This window comes from Parambassis ranga, chromosome 5 (genome assembly GCF_900634625.1).
Source record: "Parambassis ranga chromosome 5, fParRan2.1, whole genome shotgun sequence".
Taxonomy (NCBI): domain Eukaryota; kingdom Metazoa; phylum Chordata; class Actinopteri; family Ambassidae; genus Parambassis; species Parambassis ranga.
In genome coordinates this window covers 5,122,349-5,141,762 of record NC_041026.1, presented here as the reverse complement: position 1 = coordinate 5,141,762, position 19,414 = coordinate 5,122,349, and the positions used below count along the sequence as shown (strand labels likewise).

At 43.9% G+C, this 19,414-nt stretch overlaps 2 protein-coding genes across 3 annotated transcripts; both read right to left on the bottom strand.

The window, feature by feature from the left end:
* Positions 1-461: 461 nt before the first annotated feature.
* LOC114435773 (myelin-oligodendrocyte glycoprotein-like) lies at positions 462-7,379 on the bottom strand. The gene is made up of 4 exons (XM_028405723.1): positions 7,251-7,379; positions 6,276-6,651; positions 6,182-6,190; positions 462-668 (listed from the first exon to the last, which is right to left on the bottom strand). The coding sequence occupies exons 1-4, from the start codon at positions 7,330-7,332 to the stop codon at positions 638-640; spliced, it is 498 nt and encodes a 165-aa protein (XP_028261524.1). The 5' UTR covers positions 7,333-7,379; the 3' UTR covers positions 462-637.
* On the bottom strand, positions 594-6,070 carry LOC114435769 (butyrophilin-like protein 2). Of its 2 annotated transcripts, none has more exons than XM_028405717.1 (5): positions 5,995-6,070; positions 1,391-1,768; positions 1,213-1,299; positions 820-938; positions 594-726 (listed from the first exon to the last, which is right to left on the bottom strand). In XM_028405717.1, the coding sequence occupies exons 1-5, from the start codon at positions 6,053-6,055 to the stop codon at positions 703-705; spliced, it is 669 nt and encodes a 222-aa protein (XP_028261518.1). In that variant the 5' UTR covers positions 6,056-6,070; the 3' UTR covers positions 594-702. The 2 variants fall into 2 exon arrangements, with proteins under 2 accessions (XP_028261518.1, XP_028261517.1); XM_028405716.1 differs by lacking the exon at positions 5,995-6,070 and adding an exon at positions 2,721-2,809.
* Positions 7,380-19,414: the final 12,035 nt, after the last annotated feature.

Genomic DNA, 19,414 nt, shown 5'->3' with positions numbered 1-19,414 from the left:
GGAGACCACTGACTGAATCCTATAATACAAACATCTATCAACAAACTAAGCAAGGATCAGCTGCTGTCTGAGTCCTCAAACTGATACATGAATACATACTTCTGTTAAAACAACTAATTTTTATTTTGGGATTAACAACCACAATAAATGAGCATCTGTTTGTTAATTTAAAATATCTGAGTTTTTCAATACATTTCATTATATTTGGATGGATTAAACTTTTCTTTTGTTTAATGTATTTAAATGTAGGGACTGCAGAATTTCCCAGCATGCACTGTGCTCTGTGCAGCAGGTGAGTTTAAAGAAAAACAGAGAGGGGGATCTGTCTACGTTCATGTTTATTAAAATGTATTTGATTGTAATAAAAATAAATAAACATATCAACATATATCTATACATATATACATTAAATATACAAATCAATTTATCTATAAATACATAAAATAAATAAATAAATAAATAAATAAATAAATAAATAAAATAAACAAATAAAATAAAGTAAAAGTAAAATAAAGTAACTTTAGCATGTTTTCAAGCTTTGACTCTGATGTCCATCAGTTGTGTCTGTCCACACCATGACAGCCTTCCTCCTGCAGGTCCTGTGAGTCCATCTGAGGCCGGAGGAGATAAAGTCCCTTTAACAGATGTGTGTGAGTGAAGCTGCTGTCCTCTCTGTTCACAAAGACCCCCTAAGCAAGGCACCTAGAGTGGAGGGACTTTACTGACCTGGAAGCAGAAGAGACGAGACAGATGTCAAACACCTGTCTCCCAAACATCTGTCGGCCATCAGGTAAAAACAACTAAAGACTTTTGACTCACTTTTGATTTTTGGCGCTTTGACACAAAGATGTATAAACCAGATCCAACACAGAGGACAACAAGGACCAGGAAGACCACCAGAGGGATCAGCCTGCTCCGATCAGACGAACCACCAAGATCTGAGAGACAGAGACGAAAACCACTGAGACTGAAATCCACTAAAACTGGAACATTGAGGTGAGTGTCTGCTGCTTTACACCTAAAAATGTAATAACACAGCAACAAGTCCACAGACAGGCTGAACAGTAGTCTCTGTTTAACTGATTCAAACAGCAGATGCACTAAAGCTGAGCCGCCATCTTGGATTTTGAGAGCAGCTGTATGGAGCTGTAAACATGACTCGTCCTGTTCTTTTAAAATGTGAGCTTCAGATTTCTGATCCTTCAGTCTCACCATTCAAATCCTCCTTTGGACCAGTAGTCTGGAGGTTTGTGGAGAACAGTGTCATCTCTGTTGTCCCTGTTTTAGTCAAGTCTTTGTCTGGAAAAACGAAAGAGTCCAAATTATTGATAAAAAACGTATTTTAACAAAAGGGATTAAATCAATACAACTCTTATTTTCTGTTGCTCACCAATGATCAGACTAACAGTTGATGACTGAGTCCATCCCTTTAACTTTGGGATGTAGCATCTGTATCTTCCTTCATCTTTCTCTGAGACATTGAAGATTTTGAGCGATATGTTTCCATGTTTGAGTTCGTCTTTGAACATCATGGTCCTCCCTCTGTACTCCTCCATCTGCAGGTCCAGGACCTCTCCAGCATCCCTGTACTGATGGACATACTCCTCTCCTCTCAGTCGGTCTCTGGGGTCAGGCGGCAGGTCGGGCTTTAACCACTCCACTGTCCGCTCTGTCAGGTTTAACTCAGGATCCACTTGACATGTCAGGATGACATCATCACCTGGAGCAGCTGTAACGGTCTTAGGTAAGCCGATGATCCAATACTGACCTGAGAAAGGAGGACATTTTGAAACCTAAAAAATTCAGTTTGAATCTGAAAACAAAAAATCTGAAAGTGAAAAAATAAAACGCTAAATCTGAAAATATTTATTGAAAGAAAATCAACATCAAATTTTAGTGAAAGGAAGTGGGTACGGTGTGTACCGTTGGTGCTGTAAGCGCTCTCGACACACAGAATATGCCCTGTGACAGCAGGAAGGTTTGTAATGTTTTACATGTTTATTTATGCAGTACACTTATAAAACAGCAAGATTAGGTGAATATGCCCTTATGTCTGTCACAACCTGGTGTTGATTTCTGGTTTTCCTTGTTTTGGGTGTTTAGTTTAATCTTTGTTTGGTTATTTTCCGGTAGTCCTAGGGCTAGTGTTTTTGTTTCTCTGGGTTTTTCTTTAGGCCTTGTGTTTTGTTGTCCTTGTGGTGTTCACCTTGTCTTGGGCTTCCTGTTTTAATTTTATTAGTCCTGTCCACCATGTGTGTTGTCTTGAGTTTTACTTCCTGTGATTTTCCGCCTTGTGTGATTACCTGCCCTGCCCTCATGTGTGCCACTTGTGTCTCGTTGTCTTCCCTGGTCCTGTGTAGTCTTTGTCTTGTCATCCATGAGGTTTGTGTCTAAACTTTGTTGAAGCGCTGGCTCCAGGTTTTTCGTGCCATGTTTTGTATTTTGTTCTGGTTTTGCCTTGCCTTGTCGATTTGCCACGCTCCATGTGAGTTTAAGTCTTGGATTTTTACTTTGTGCCCTCCTGGCACAGAATAAAGACTAGTCTCGCCTTTTAACCTGCCTGCTGAGTCCTCCCACATCACAAACCCTGACAATATCACAGAAAAGACATGACTGCTCTGTAAAACACTGAGTTATAATCAGAGGTTAATGCACTAAAAAAGATTAGATTTCATTACAGTGTAGAAGTAAGGAGCCACAGAGTAGAAGTATGATCTTACCTTCCACACATGTGAGGAGGAAGATTTGTAGAAAAGTGATCAGAGTCACAGCAGAAGAGAGAACACTGCCCATTGAGTGTCAGCGTGTGAAGCAACACAGAGAGGCTGTGTGAATTTAACTCTGAAACCGCTCCGCCCACTGAGATTCACTACAGGCAGCACGAGACTTCCGCCAGTGACATAGCTCAGTGTGGTTTTGCCACATGAAAACGCTACCTGGCACGTGGCAAAAAGTGGAGCCACCCCCTGTATACACGTGTGTGTGTATAAATATGTTTATAAATAACACCTGTATACACGTGTGTGTGTGTGTGTGTGTTCATATGTTCGTAAAAGTTCATCAATGTCAATATAAAAATTATTTCTAACAACGTTAATCAGATTACATAAAATATTGATTTCCAAGTAGGTTACTGTTTGTGTGAATGGATCAATGAAGGACATTGGCTTAAACACTTTGTAGAACGCTTCTTCGTCCATTTCATTGTATTAGTTTAGTGGTAAATTTGCCACATCCAATATGGCGGTCACGCTGACGTACCGCAGCGACTGGCCAACCCGCTCAATAGGCTTGTATAGGTATATATGTCTATGACTGCACCACATTGAGCCAGCAGCTCCACCCACTTTACTGTCTGTCTCCATAAATCCACCACAACCACTAGGGGCAGATTAGGGCACGTTGACCTGCAGCCAGGGTGGAGGCAGCTGAGGATGTGGTGTAGAGAACGCTGACTGGGAAGGAGCAGGTCTGAAGGTGAGGCAGGAAATGTAAGAACACTGCATCACAGTGAATTAGTGAAGCCACCTGCTGCCACCATGTAATATCTGCAGATAAATAGTTCATATCCATCATGGACCCTCAACACCACCTCAGAAGCTGTGTTGATGACAAAGTGAGTTAGGGAGACGTAAGCTAGCACAGGTCGGCAGGTTGGCCATGCAGTATTAAGATTCAGAATAACTGAATACAGTGAATATATTTCGTCTACTTACGAATCAGGGGTGTACTGAAAAAATGTGGGTGAATAATGTGGGTGTAAAAATATGAGTGAGTGGCATAAATGGCTTACAGTGTTGATCAGGGTCAGGCTTATTGGAAAGTGTAGATATCTGTAGATAATGCAGTGTGATCCTGGGGAAATCAATCCAGCTAGAGCGGGATTTGGGCCGTATCTGGATATATCCTGAGTTTATATTTCTGAGTGTGAACACTGTGAATCCTGCTTTATCCAGCTTGATTTCAATCCACCTCATGGAGGTGGATCTATCCGGATTGGCTCAAATGTGGCTCAGGTCTGAACGCAAATGCAGATACCGAATCCGGCTAGCGATGTGGTACTTCCGGTTAGCGACATGCTACTTCCGGTTAGCAACACAGGACAAAAACCCACACGACGCATGCACACACGCGGTCCTACCATGGCCTGAATGGACTCTGTATATCACAAGGCGCCACCTAGTGGTTTGGAGGACTGCAAACAAGCCGGATTAAGCCGGATTGAGTGCGGACACGTTTGTGTGATAGCCAGGTTTGAAAATGGGTCTGAATGTATCCAGCTTAAAGACTATCCAGATACAATCCTACTCTAGCTGGACTGACTTTCTCCAGTGTGAACGGGGCCTTAGCTATAGCTGTATGCACTGACAGTGATAGCAAGCAGAACATTTCACGTCCTGGAAAAGTCTATACGTCATAAATAAGAGAGGTGTGTCAGACACATTTAGTTCAGCTTCAGTCTCACTCAGATACCCGCACCGAAACCTCACCCCCCCCCCCACTTTTATAAAGCTTGCTACACCCCTGGCGATCAAACCGGTTAGTAGACAATCCACAGCCACCGCGGGTGTGGCTAAGCATGTGCAGACTTGATGTATGATACACAAGTTTTCCCTGCAGTCACACTGAAGGTGTGTTGGTACTGCAGCTGCTCTGTGGTATTACAGCATGTGACTGTGTCTGTTTCCTCGGTGCCAGCAGCAGTTTAACATTCAAACTCCGATATATTCAAGCAAGCGCTTGGCCACAGCCCCTGCGGCTCAATGTAGACTACTGTAACACTACAGGCCACGTGTGGTTATGCTGATCACACCATGATCACCAGCTGAAATAAGCCTTTTAAAATTCCCCAGCAAAATATATACTAGAAGTAGAAGTGCTACATCATCAATCCTACTTCAGTGAAAGTCTTAAGTCTGACAATATCTAGGTGGTGTCATGTTGATAAAGAGTGCAGATGTAGCTCCTGGTGATACTTCTGCTTCTACAGATGTCTCTATTAGTAACTCCCTGCCAGCAGCTCTTCTCTTTGAGGCCCACACTGAATGCTCTGCTATGTCCACCAATCATTTCTGGGCCCTCTAAATTCAGTCATATCTTTTAAATACGCCCCCTGGTGGCTCAGCTCAGCAGAGGCTGACTCTGGATCCATGTTAATGGTCAGGTTAGCTGCAGAGGACAGGTGGCCAGAGACAGTCTATCTACTGCTGAGCTGCCGCCAAACACCAGCTCTGCTGTCACTGGAGCTGATGGAGCCAAGTAAATATGAAGAACGCTGCATCACAGTGATTTATTGAAGCCAAACTCACTGTCACAGTGGAATATCTGCTAATTCATATCCATCGTGTGTCCTGTTCACCTCAGCAGCTAGTGTTACATTGTTAATAAAGTCAGAGGCAAACTGTTTGTTTGAGTGTGTTTCTGGTGGATGCATATAAAAAAAAAAATTCCACAATTTCCTTGAGGAGGTTTTGATTAGGATGAAGGTGAGGAAGACAAAAATGATAAAAAAGCAAAAGACAGAGCAGAAGGAGCGCTCTCTGATTAGTTTCCTACAATCTGCTGCTCTGTGTCATGTGATGGCACAGAGCACAGTGCATGCTGGGACACTCTGCAGCTCCTTCAGGACCTACATTTAACAGTATAAAAGTTCCGTCCAAATATAATGAAATGTTTGATGAATAATTTTAAAAAATCAATGAGCACAATTTGTCATTAAACAGCTGATATGACCTCTCTTCATATTATCTACTAAGGTTAGCATGCTAAGCAGCTAGCTAGCAGTGAATGGACTCCCTGGTTTAATGACCCTCTGAGTCACCTGTGGACTCACACAGCACAGCATGCTGACAGGACCTCAGAGCTGAAACCACAGCGCCCCCAGCTGGACAAAGGACTGTGCTACCACAGCTTGTTGCTGCTCTAACACAGTGGGGGGAGTTTGTGGTGGTTAGAAAGTGAAACACATGAGGCAACAGAGAAAAGTGAACACACCACTCACGTGGTTGCAGCAGCTTTGACTCTGATGTCCATCAGTTGTGTCTGTCCACACCATGACAGCCTTCTTCCTGCAGGTCCTGTGAGTCCATCTGAGGCCGGAGGAGATAAAGTCCCTTTAACAGATGTGTGTGAGTGAAGCTGCTGTCCTCTCTGTTCACAAAGACACCTAGAGTGGAGGGACTTTACTGACCTGGAAGGAGAAGAGACGAGACACATGTCAAACACCTGTCTCCCAAACGGCCATCAGGTAAAACAACTAAAGACTTTTGACTCACTTCTGATTTTTGGAGCTTTTTTTTATTTTTGGGATGAAACATCTGTATCTTCTTTGATCTTTCTCTGAGACGTTGAAGATCTTGAGTGATATGTTTCCTTGCTTCAGGTCGTCTGTGAACAGCGTCGTCCTCTTGATGAACGTCTCCAACTTCATGTCAGGGACGTCTTCAGTGTCCCTGTACAGATGGACGTACTCCACTTGTTTCAGTCGGTCTCTGGGGTCAGGTTTCAGGTCGGGGTCGGACCACTCCACCGTCAGCGCCTCAACAGTCAGCGCCTCAACATTCAGCTTCGGCTCCACGTGACACGGCAGGATGACATCATCACCTGGAGCAGCCACGATTGGCTCAGGTGAGCCGACGACCTCATACTGACCTGAAGAGGGAGGAGGACACATTTAATTCATGTTCAGGGACAATTTAGAGACAGAGACAATGTCCAACTTTACAGCAGAAACTCAGATTAAGTCTTTGAGTGACAGGTCAGTGTGACTCATCAGTACTGATTGATCAACAAATACTGCTGGTGTTTATGTAGTGAGTCAGACAGTCAAGCTCTCAGAGTGTTTGGACCAGACCAGACCTGACCTGCCTTTAAACTGACTCACTTACGATGAAGAGTTCTGTATTAAACATCTGGATTAGAACTGGTTAAGCCTCTTCACCAGGACACAGCAGCTTCAGCTAAAGACAGAGACTGGATCTGTGCTACCTCAGACAAACCTGACCTCTATTCCCACAGTCTGTATTCATACACTGATGTACTGTCCTGTTATAAATGTCCTGGGACCATGAAACAAGGTCTGTCCTAAACATTAGCATAATTCATGCAGCACGTGTTTCTATGTGCTAATTACAGAGATGATATCCTCCTGTTTAACAGGTAATAGAACATAACACATGTTATCTAACTGAAAACTGATTAAACATGATAATATATCATTAGTGTCAAAATAAGTAGCAGTATGATCTTACCTTCCACACATGTGACGATGAGAATGAGTAGAAAAGTGATCAGAGTCACAGCAGAAGAGAGAAAACCGTCCTCACTGCCCATTGAGATCCACAGAGTGTCAGCGTGTGAAACAACCCAGAGGCTGTGTGAATATATAACTCTGAAACCACTCCACCCACTGAGACTCACTACAGGCTGAGACTTCAGAGACTCCGCCCACATTATTGAAATGTCTGTCTCTATGAAACCACCACAGCAGGCAAACAATAACAATCCACATAATTATTTCTGCTCTTATATAAAATAATCATAGAATAAAATCAATGTGTGTCCACAGACTGAGTGATCAGATATTTTATGAGACGACTTGTTTTCATCATTTTACAGTCTGATCACAGACAGAGGCCTGCAGGAAGGATCCATTTAATGCTCAGTCATTTTGTTGGTGATGCTGATGACGTGTTTATGAATGATACTGACAGCAGTGATACACGTCAACAGACTCAACAGAAGGCGGCCATGTTGCGGGAGAGGACCTGGACTCTCTGACAGAGGACGTGGTCCAAATTAAAGACTATACTGGACTGTCCCTCACCCGCTCCACATTGTGCTGACCAGCTACAGGAGCTCGTTCAGCAACAGACTCCGACTCCCACGATGCACCACTGAGAGACACAGGAAGTCATTCCTGTAGTCAAACTGTTGAAGGTTTATACCGCAGTAAATATGTTCTCTTTACATACACCTCAGGGATGTAAACAGCTGTGAGCTTGTGCACATCTTTACCTTTTATAAGACCATGTGGACTTATGATTTACTGATGAAAACACACACGAGGAGATGGAAATATATTCACAACAACAACGTGAAACCAGGAGTGACCTCACACAGCTCCCATCCAGATGTTTGCTGCCTGCTGGATGACAGCCTGTAGAATGGACAGATGTTCAGTCAGTGAGAAACACGCTGGAATCATCACACTTGTTGTTCAATCACAATCACATCTACAGATACAAGCTCCTTATAATGTTTATAGATAAGAAAGAAGACGTGAAGCTTAGTTATTAATTGTGGCCAGGTGAGTTAATTCCTCCCAGCCGCTGGGGGCATTCTCTTGTTGTCTTGTGCTGATTGGTGGCGCCGTACCTATTTCAGCAGGCAGGTGGTCTCTCTCTCGCGAGAGACGCAGCAGTAGCAACGGTGTCTGCGGGGCCGTGGTGTGGTGCGTGACTTTTTGCAGAGTGCGCTGTGGCAGCGTGTGTGCGGCGGGGCTGCGGTCCTCTTTCTGCTGGGATTCCACCTGTGGCGCTGGTTCGGTGAGTTGCCGCACTCCGGTGATAATTAGATCTCCCTGCTCTCTGATCTGCAGTGGTGGCGGCGGGACCGGCTCACCAGAGATCAGCGTGGCCACACAGCGCGGTGTGGATTTCCTCCCCCTCTGCTTCATCATTGCACCAGCAGGTGCTGTCTGTTCTGGTCCTGATCTGTGCTGTCGTAACAGTACTGGACTTCCTTCGTGGATTCTGGGCCAGCGGGTTTATCCACATTTAATTGGAACTGTGTTGATGGGTGTTTGGATTCTTGTTTGGGTTAATTGTCTGTTATTTCTGATTGTTTTGATTGTTCTATAGGCTTAGGCCTAATCTTTACTTAATATATATTGAATTAGGTTATATTTTAGTTGTAGCATACGTGTTTATTTTACTTTATTTTATTTATTTGTGATTAGTTATTGGGTTATTCCCCTTTTTTCATTTTTGGTTTGGTTTTTCTGTTTCTTATTATTAGTGTGAGTGTGTTTGTGGCCTTGTTGATGTGGTTGGGTCCCTTTGGTCTGTGATTATTTCTCTTTAGTGTTGCTGTACAGGAGCTGTGGCCCAGCGGTGCTGGTCCCCCTTCCCTGGTGCTGGGTTTTCTTCACGTCATTTCGTTGGAGTGTAGTGTCACAGGTGTGTAGGTTGATCCCTTCTTGGTTTGTTCCTCTTCCCCCGGTGAGCCTCAGCCTTGTCAGCGTTTCCTTTTATTTTTCCAGGGCCTCAACCCATCTCCTTCTGTGAACTGACAACACATTTGATTATTGATTTTAAACTTGGTTTGCTGCAGCTAATTTTATTCTTTTGGAATTAAATAATCTTTTGTGGTACACGTTCCTCGCCCTGTGTGTGACTCGGACCTGTGTGCCTTCCTTATCCTGGGTTTGAGGTCTCCACCTCCCCAGGTGGCGTTGTTAGCAACTTAAGTAGTCTCCCCCCTTCCTCCTGAGCTCCGTCACATAATAATACTGTATTTTCTGCTTGTATTCTGATCATGACATCACAACTTTGCTAAAACAAAAGCTTGTGTTGGTTCCCCTGCTTCCACATGTTTGTGGGCGGTACAGGTGAGCACATCTAATAACCCCTCCCAGTAGTGCTCCAGTGCAGCCTAGGCACTGTGCAGGCAGAGAGACCGAGCATATTTCAATTATATTTTTTTTCTGTGTGTTTAGAAACCACAACAGTCATCTGTACGAATGAAGCCATCAAACAAGATCCAGTTGCTGCAGTCTTTCTGGCAGAAGACAGGCCAAGCTCATGTACACCAGCACTGTTCATAATATGTAAGTGTTCACCTTTCTCTGGTGCCTCATGTGTTTCACTTCTAACCACCACAAACTCCCCACAGTGGGGATCAGTAAGAACTGTGTTGGAGCAGCAACAAGGTGGTAAATATATCTGTGGATGCTCTCATTCATCCAGGTCATAGTCATTTCCAAGAGTTTAATTCGAGGCAACTGGACTCAAGGATTGTTTTTTGAAGATGTTTCGCCACTCCCCCAAGTGGCTTCTTCAGTTCTGCTACTTTTCTGGTTGGGAATCTTATGTGTTCAGGACTTCTGTGGGTGGATACGGATATTCCCGACAACACCGTCTCTGTCGAGGGATTTCAGACGGTTCAAGCTGACGGATTGCACCGAGCGGTAAGCTGAGAGGTGGTGGACTTCCTGTTTTTGTTAACAACAGATGGTGCAATCCCGGTCATATTACAATCAAGGACCGTATCTGTAGCCCCAACATTGAACTGCCAGGGCTGCTTTGAGACAACAGACTGGGAGGTGCTCTGTGAGCCGCTTGGTGAGGACATTTATGGGCTTACAGGGTGCATCACAGACTACATCAATTTCTGTGGTGACTGCAACATCACAACAAGGATTGTAAAATGTTACCCAAACAACAAGCCCTGGGTAACAAAGGACATTAAAGCCATCCTCAATGAGAAGAAGCAGCTTTCAGAGGTGGCAACAGGGAGGAGCTGAGGGCCATTCAGAGAGACCTGAAGGTGAAAACCAGAGAGGCTAAAGAAAACTACAGGAGGAAGCTGGAGTGGAAACTCCAGCAGAACAACACAAGGGAGGTCTGGAGTGGCATGAGGACCATCTCAGGTTTCAGACCAGCTAGCAGAGGGGTCGATGGTAGTGTGGAAAGGGACAATGAATTAAACCTGTTCTTTAACAGATTTGACACTGCGGTCCCGGTCCCCGCTGACTCTCCTGTTTTCAAACCTGCACTGCTCCCTCCCCTCCCCCCTCTTGATGCCTCCATCACCTACAATGGCCCCACACCACCACCTCCAATCACCTCCTCTAACGGCCCTCTTCTGTCTGTGCACTCCCTTTCTCTACACTCCCAGTCTCCACTCTTCACACCTCTCCAGGTTAGACGACAGCTGAGCAAACTCCCCACCAGCAAGGCTGCTGGACCTGATGGTGTTAGCCCTCGAGTCCTCAAAGACTGTGCTGACCAGCTCTGTGGAGTGCTTCACCGGGTCTTCATCATGAGGCTGAGTCTCCAGAGGGTCGTTGTGCTATGGAAGATGTCCTGCATAGTGCTAGTGCCGAAGACGCCGTGGCCCAGTGGTTCTTCGGACTACCTACCAGTGGCACTGATGTCACACATGATGAAGACCGTGGAGAGACTCATTCTGGAACAGCTCCGGCCTACTGTACAGCCTACTGCTGGACCAGCCAGGTGGGTGCTACCAGACAGAGTCATGTCACCTTCAGACGTTTTCTGAGGACTCTGCCATAGTGGGATGTATCAGCAAAGGTGGAGAGTCTGACTCCACAAGAAGGGCCAGAGCCGCCTCTATTTTCTGAGGAGGCTCCGGTCCTTTAACATCTGTCGGACTATGCTGAGGATTTTTTGTGAGTCTGTGGTTGCCAGTGCCATTTTGTTTGCTGTTGTGTGCTGGGGCAGCAGACTGAAAGCAGTGGAAACACAAACAGACTCAATAAACCCTCTACATGCTCCCTCTAGGAAACATCATCCAGAAGCATGGCATAAACTTTCATTGTTATGCTGATGATACCCAGCTGTATTTATCCATGAAGCCTGAAGAAACGGAGCCGCTAGTCAGACTACAGGCGTGTCTAAAGGACATAAGGGACTGGATGTCCTCCAACTTTTTACTATTAAACTCGGACAAGACTGAGGTCATTGTTTTTGGACCTAAACATCTCAGAACTAGTTTATCAGATAATACTTTCTCTCTGGATGGACTTACTCTGGCCTCCAGTACGACTGTGAGGAACCTTGGAGTTATCTTTGATCAAGACATGTCGTTTGTCTCTCATATTAAGCAGGTCTCCAAGACCGCTTTCTTTCACCTGCGTAATATTACTAAGATCAGGAGCATCCTCTCTCAGAGTGATGCTGAAAAGCTCATCCATGCTTTTGTCACTTCAAGACTGGACTACTGCAACTCTTTATTGTCAGGATGTCCACATTACTCCATCAACAGTCTGCAGCTGATCCAGAACGCAGCAGCTAGAGTTCTGACAGGAAGCAGCCAAAGGGATCATATCTCTCCTGTTCTAGCGTCTCTTCACTGGCTCCCAGTGGACTCAAGAATACACTTCAAGATCCTTCTTCTAACCTACAAGGCTCTTCATGGACTTGCTCCATTGTATCTGCAGGACCTGATTGTACCATATGTTCCTAATAGGACACTCAGATCTCTGAGTGCAGGTTTACTTGTAGTTCCTAGGATTCATAAAAGTAGAATGGGAGGACGAGCTTTCAGCTATCAGGCACCGCTATTATGGAACCAGTTACCAATCTGGGTCCGAGAGGCAGACACTGCCTCCACCTTTAATACTAGACTTAAAACTTTTCTGTTTAGTAAGGCCTACAGTTAGCCTTAGACCTAGTGTGTAGCACAGCTATGCTGCTCTAGGCCTACGCTGTCAGGGGCACAAACATGATCCACTGAGCAGTTTCCCTCTCACCCTCTAACCTCTCCTTTTCTCTCCTTAGTCGGGCTCACACTGGTCTCAAGACCTGCATGCTGACCTGCAGTCCGGCTCGTGAAGTCTCTCTTGCCCTACGTTGTCGGGGGGCACAAACATGATCCACTGAGCAGTTTCCCTCTCACCCTCTGACCTCTCCTCTACTCTCCTTAGTCTGGCTCATACTGGGTAATATCGTCTCATAATCTGTGTTTACTGTCTGCCTCGTAGTTCTGTGCCTCGCTCTCGCTCTCTCTCTTTGCAGGTCTTTGCATACTCAGAATCAGAATCAGAATCAGAAATGCTTTATTGATCCCAGGGGGAAATTGCTTTCGTTCCAGGTGCTCCGTGTGTACTCAAAAAAGACAAAATAAGGTAAAGTAGTGAGCATAAAAATAAAAAATATAAAATAAAACCTAATAAATTCTAAACATTAATATACATTCAAGTCAAATCCTGGCAAGTGAAGACTAAAGTCATATATAATACAACTTGTACCGTGTGCAGTAAAATCTTGTCTAAATAAATCCAATATGGATATGATTACAAGACAGTGTGTTCTGGTCTCAGAGGGAGGTGTTGTACAGTTTGATGGCCACAGGAAGGAAGGACCTCCTGTGACTGACCTGCAGTCTGGCCCCTGATCTCTCCTGTGCTCATCGACTTCACTAACCCCTGCTGCTCATCTTTGCTATCAAATTACTATTCCTACTTATGGACCGACGATATATATAGATATCTATTACAATATAATCACTGTTTCATCTTGCTGTCATGTTTGCTCTGTACTGTATCATGTTTGTATCATGTTTGCTCCTCTCTCTCTCTCTCTCTCTCTCTCTCTCTCTCTCTCCCCCTCTCTCTCTCTCTCTCCTTCATCCTCTCTCTCTCATTCTCTCTCTCTCTCTCTCTCTCTCCTCTCTCTCTCTCTCTCTCTCTCTCTCCCTCTCTCTCTCTCTCTCCCTCATCCTCTCTGACTAGCAGCAGGACTGGTTCCCCCTTAAGTTGACGGGTCCTGCTCAAGGTTTCTTCCTCTTAAAGGGAGTTTTTCCTTGCCACAGTGTTCTTAGGGGGGTTCCTGTGAAATGCTTTGAGACAATGTCTGATTGTAATATGTGCTATATAAATAAAACTGAATTGAATTGAATTGAATTAAACTGATCAGAAGGGCCGGGGATGTTGTGGGGGTGGAGCTGGATCACCTGACAGCAGCGTCAGACAGAAGGATGATGGCTAAGCTGCAGGGGATCCTGGAGAACAGCTTCCATCCTCTCCACCACGTGCTGCTGAGGTGCAGGAGGACTTTCAGTGCCAGACTGATCCCTCCTAAAAGCACCACTGATTAGGTTTTATTTTTTCTGATTCTGATTCTGAAAATAATTTGAAAGATCTCCATCAGCTGCTGGACTGTTCTATGACATACGTGGTAACTCTGACAATCTGTTGGTCACATGACCCAGAGCAGAGCGACATAGCTTGATGTATTGATCATCAGCAGGTGTGCAGACCTCTGTAAAAGCAGATGTTTTTGTTGCTCTGCAGCATGTAACACAATGACATGAGGGACAGACATAAACTATGATGTTAGAGAAGCAGCACGCTGTGCATCAATCTGAGTCCACAGGTGACCCAGAGGGCCCAAAAGGGTCAGACTGTAGGTAGTTATGGCCAAATGAAGCCCCATGAATCACAGAGGCTTTCCAACCTATTGCTTCACCCAAAGGTTCTAGGTCTTTGAAACAATGAAATGAAATTAACAAACAAATGTGCATGTTTATAAAATGTATTTGATTGAAATGAAAAAATAACACATCAATATATCTATACATGAAATTTACAAATCCATTTATTAAGCTCAATTTTCAGTGGAGACGTTGTTGCAGCAGCTTTGACTCTGATGTCCATCAGTTGTGTCTGTCCACACCATGACAGCCTTCCTCCTGCAGGTCCTGTGTGTCCATCTGAGGCCGGAGGAGATAAAGTCCCTTTAACAGATGTGTGTGAGTGAACCTGCTGTCCTCTCTGTTCACAAAGAACCCCGGAGCAAGGCACCTAGAGTGGAGGGACTTTACTGACCTGGAAGGAGAAGAGACACATGTCAAACACCTGTCTCCCCAACATCTGTCGGCCATCAGGTAAAAACAACTAAAGACTTTTGACTCACTTGTGATTTTTGGAGCTTTGACACAAACACGTATAAACCAGATCCAGCACCGAGGACCAGAGGGACCAGGAAGACCACCAGAGGCTCAGCCTGCACCGATGAGACGAACCACCAAGATCTGAGAGACAGAGACGCGAACCACTGAGACTGAAATCCACTAAAACTGTTGTATCTGTAAATGTGATTTAAAAAACGGTAAGTATGATGATTCCAGCATGTCTCTCACTGGCTGAACATCTGTCCATTCTACAGGCATCCATCAGTCGGCAAACATTCTGGTTTCACAATGTTGTGAAGATATTTGTGCGTCTGATGTTCAGGTTTGTGTGTCACAGACCTCTGCATGAATGGTGACTCTGCTCTGGATTGGAAAAGGACCAAGACACATATTTACCCAGGCTGTAGTTACAGTAAATCCAAACTTTGCATGAGAAGTTGTAACAGTTCCTGAGAAAAACAGGGAGAAAGATTCCACACTAAGAAATTGCTGTAAATATACAGCCATTTTTCAACAGTAATATATTGTACTAATATAATACGGTTGTAGTTTGCAATGCATTGTGGGATGTTCAATGTGAAGCAACAGCACACAGCCGGCAACAGTATGTTAGAAGTTACAGTACTCTACAGTATTTTTCAAAAATAAAAAAGGTGCCAACTGCAGGAGGGAAAATGTCCTCTTTCTCCCAGAGCACTGGGTACTCTTTCTATGAACAAGAAGTCCTGCTTCATCTGCATCGTATTTACAAACCTAATCTTTATCTGCCAGGGAATCCTACTACCAGCCCAGCACTCCAAGGATCCTTGAGTCATCCTCCATGTCATCCAGCCACCCGTTCCATGGTCTGCCCCTCCATTGATGTCCTTCTGGCTTCTGGTGGAGCACTTTCTGTGCCGCCCACACATCTGGCATTCGTTCCACATTCGTGTCCACCGAAGTCTTGTGTCCTCCAGACACTAGAATCACAGACGGGGCCATAAATGTGACATAGAATCTTCCTTTCCCACCTGTTTAGAACTTCTTGGCTTCTCTGCGTAAGAGTCCATGTTTCACAGCCATAGGTGGCCACTGGTCTTATGACTACCCAGTAGATGGTCTCTTTAGTCCTCCTTGACAGGAGTTTTGATTACAGTAGGTGTAGTGAGTTGTAATAACTGTGGTTCCTAGCACTGATTCTGGCAAGTACCTCCTGATGGGTATCGTTATTTGATGATATCATGGAACACAGGTACTTGAAGCGATCGACTTGTTCAAATTTGTATTTGCCAACTTCAAAAGGTGTATTGACTGCACCTGGGTTATGGGTCACCAACATATACTTGGTCTTCATTAACTTCCAGACCAGCTAATTGTGATTCAGCATCCGGCTCCTTAGAAGCTTGTTTCAGGTAACTCTCATTTCTCCCAGTAAGTCAACACCATCAGCGTAGGCTAGATATTGCACAGTTCTGTTGAGTAGGGTTCCTCCTCTATTGATTACAATGCTTCTGATGATGCCCCCAAAAGTTAGTTTGAACCATCTGCTAGAAAGAGAGTCTCCTTGCTGCAGGCCTTGGTTGACAGTAAACTCATGGGAAAGCTCATTTTGTACCTTCACCTTGCAGGTAGTTCTAGCTGCTCTCTTTTAGGGATGGCTAGTAGATCAAGGGTATCGTACAAATCGTTTTACACTTTTTTACACTTGAGTTAAAAAAAGTAAGCTAACCTGAATCCTTGTTCGTAAACCACTTTACATGAGGTAAATATTTTTGAACGATTAAAAATAAGTTTGTCTCTCCTTCACGCTACACACATTCACACATGTCTAAATATTGAATGCCAAATCTATTTTTATATGGTAAAGATTATTCTCATCAGTGATTGTTTTTTTCATAATATGGCCATCTGTTCTTTACAGGTGTCCTTGCTCTGTAGCTGACATCGAGACAACTCTCCCTCCTCCGGAAGCCCTCTCTGACACTGAGTAACCATAAACTATGCAAAACATCAACATGTTTTCAGACGGCAGATCCTCAGTCAGCAGCACTGACTGGTTTCACTTTGACTCCAAGTGTTTACTACAATAACAATTTCATCAACACTGTTTCCTGTCTGTTGCATCAATGACTTTTAAATGTTTGTTTTGTTTACTTATTGACAGAGAAATCTGTCAGTGTTTAAACACAAACAAGTATCATGAATATAACCCTCTGTTTTTAATGATGTTTTTAATTCCATCATTTGAATCAGCAGATAAAAAAAACTCAACAAACTCACAACCAAGACTGTGGTGAGTTACAGTTCCAGTTAAAAGATTACACACACACACACTGACATTCTGTGGATATAAATGGGCAAATCTCTCCTGTTTCGATAACTTTTCTGCAGATTTTCATCCACACATGAAGGTAAGATCAGAATCCTACACTTTATGATATATTATTCTACAGCTGGTGTTAATGGGCTGGTGGGGCTACACCCTCCTTATGTTATGTAATAAAGATGGGAAAGTTATTATCTAAATAGCATACAAACATTGTTATAAGTTTAACATTTAGTTTTAGTGAAAACCTAAACCACAGGATATCTGATAAATGGGCTAATTTTAAGCAGCCGGAGCAAATCAAATCTGGTCTGGTCTGACTGAAATGAATAATTTTTTTTATTTTTAAAAATAACTTTATTTACATTACTAAGCTAAAGCACTGCACATGCAAAACATTTTAATCCAAGTAATCTGCAAATATTAAATTTCCCTGACAAGATAGATTTTTATGAATCCACATTTGCTTAATAATCAGTGGTGGAAAGTAACTAAGTATTTGTACTTCGTTACTGTACTTAAGTAAAAATAATGGTGCATACTTTATACTTTTACTCCACTCCATGTTGCAGCTGTTACCTGTAGTTTCTCCTCCACTACATTTCTACAGTGTCTGTAGTTCCTTGTTCCATGTGATGAGCACAGTGCTGGACTGATGTGAGGTCAGACTCTGCATGGAGGTGGTGTCACGCTGCCAGCTGTGTTTCTATAATGAGCCTTAGTCATGATGCCGATGCTCTGGCTTTACTTTTAATACTTGCCCGGTCAAAGCTTGACGAGAGCCATTAGAGGAGTGACAGAATGGACAGGGAGAGGGACGATCATTGCTCCCTGCTGCCCGGGGAGGGTGCATCTTGTCTTGGCTGGGCACCCCACTCCCCTGCGCTCTTAGAGCTCTCCACAGAATCATCTGTGGAAGCTATAAAACACTAAAAACATCAGCCAATCCTCCGGGTGGACCCTGCGCGGAGTATTGGCTGGTCGTCACTCTCTTCCTGCTCTTCGCGCACCAGAGAGGTACGTGCATGATGGCCGAAGTCACAGACCGCAGCTCGTCTTCAGGTAATGCGCGTCCATGTGATTGGGAGGGTTGGCTTCAGGGTGAGCTCCGAGAGAAAGGGGCGTGTGTTTACTTTGGAAATCTGGCTGACTCTCACTGAGTTTTCAAAATCTCCTACCCTACCTTTAACAACAGTTTCACAATTCACAATTAATGTGACATGAAAGTTTTTGTTATCACCTGTAAGTCCATGAAGTTGCTGAACTGTAATAAATTATTTAATTCTCTTCTAAACTGATGTTACAGATCTGGACCATGGCCTCAGTGAAGGTGCAGGGCCTCCTCCTCCTCCTTCTCTCTGCTGTCCTGCTTCTGTCCATCAGTCCCACTGGATCTGAAGTGTTGGATTCAGTGATGGACTGTTCAGAGTTTTTCCTTCAACAAACTCCACCACGTATCCCAGAAGTCTTAGAGAACGGGACCATCCAGGACCAGAACCGATACAAAGTCATCTGCCAGACTTTAAATAACAACAGAACCTTTGTGACGGTTTATGACACCAAGAACAAGATTCCAGTGTTTTCTGCCTCCAGGTACACAGGATGTGATGGTGGAAGACCCAAGAATCCCAGGTGGAAGATTGAACCACAGGTGTGTTTGTTTTACACATAAATGCTGCATCCACCTCTCAGTTTTATCCAACAACTGTTTATTAAAATTTCAATCAGATATTTGGGATACATTTTTAAACATTTCATACAATTGACTGACTCATACAACTGAAATAATATCCCATCCTCAGGGCTTATATGATGATATGTGGTGCCCTCCTGTGGTCATATGGATACAGAGCATGTGATATATTTTTCAGGACAGCGTTTATTACTTATGGTTCTAATGTGTAACGGTCTGTCACCATCCACCCTCCACCTCCACAGCAGATTTCTGGCTTCCTTTATTTCTGTGGACTTTGTTCCTCCCTAATAATAATCATATTTGATACATAGTGGTGCAGACTCCATTCTCACAGACCTGACAGCAGTTTCCAGTTATTGTAGGCGATTTATCAGTTCATAAATGTTTTCATTCTGTTTATTCTACATAGCTTATTGAACTAATTGAACATTTAATCTGCTTTTGCATTTTCACCGTTACAGCTTGAGGACACACGTGCAAACAAGAATATGAGGGAAGCAGGGTCCTACAACCACCAGGCTGGTGACATTGATTACAAACACCAGTTACGTTTTGACAGAGGACATTTATTACCAAGCTCTTATGGACAGACTGTAAATGACAGAAATTCTACATTCACTCTGACCAACGCTGTTCCTCAGATAAAGTCATTCAACCAGAGGAGCTGGAACAACATGGAGCAATGTGTCAAATGTGTTATGGATCAATTGTGCCATGACAACAATAATAACACAGAAGCCTTTGTAGTAATCGGA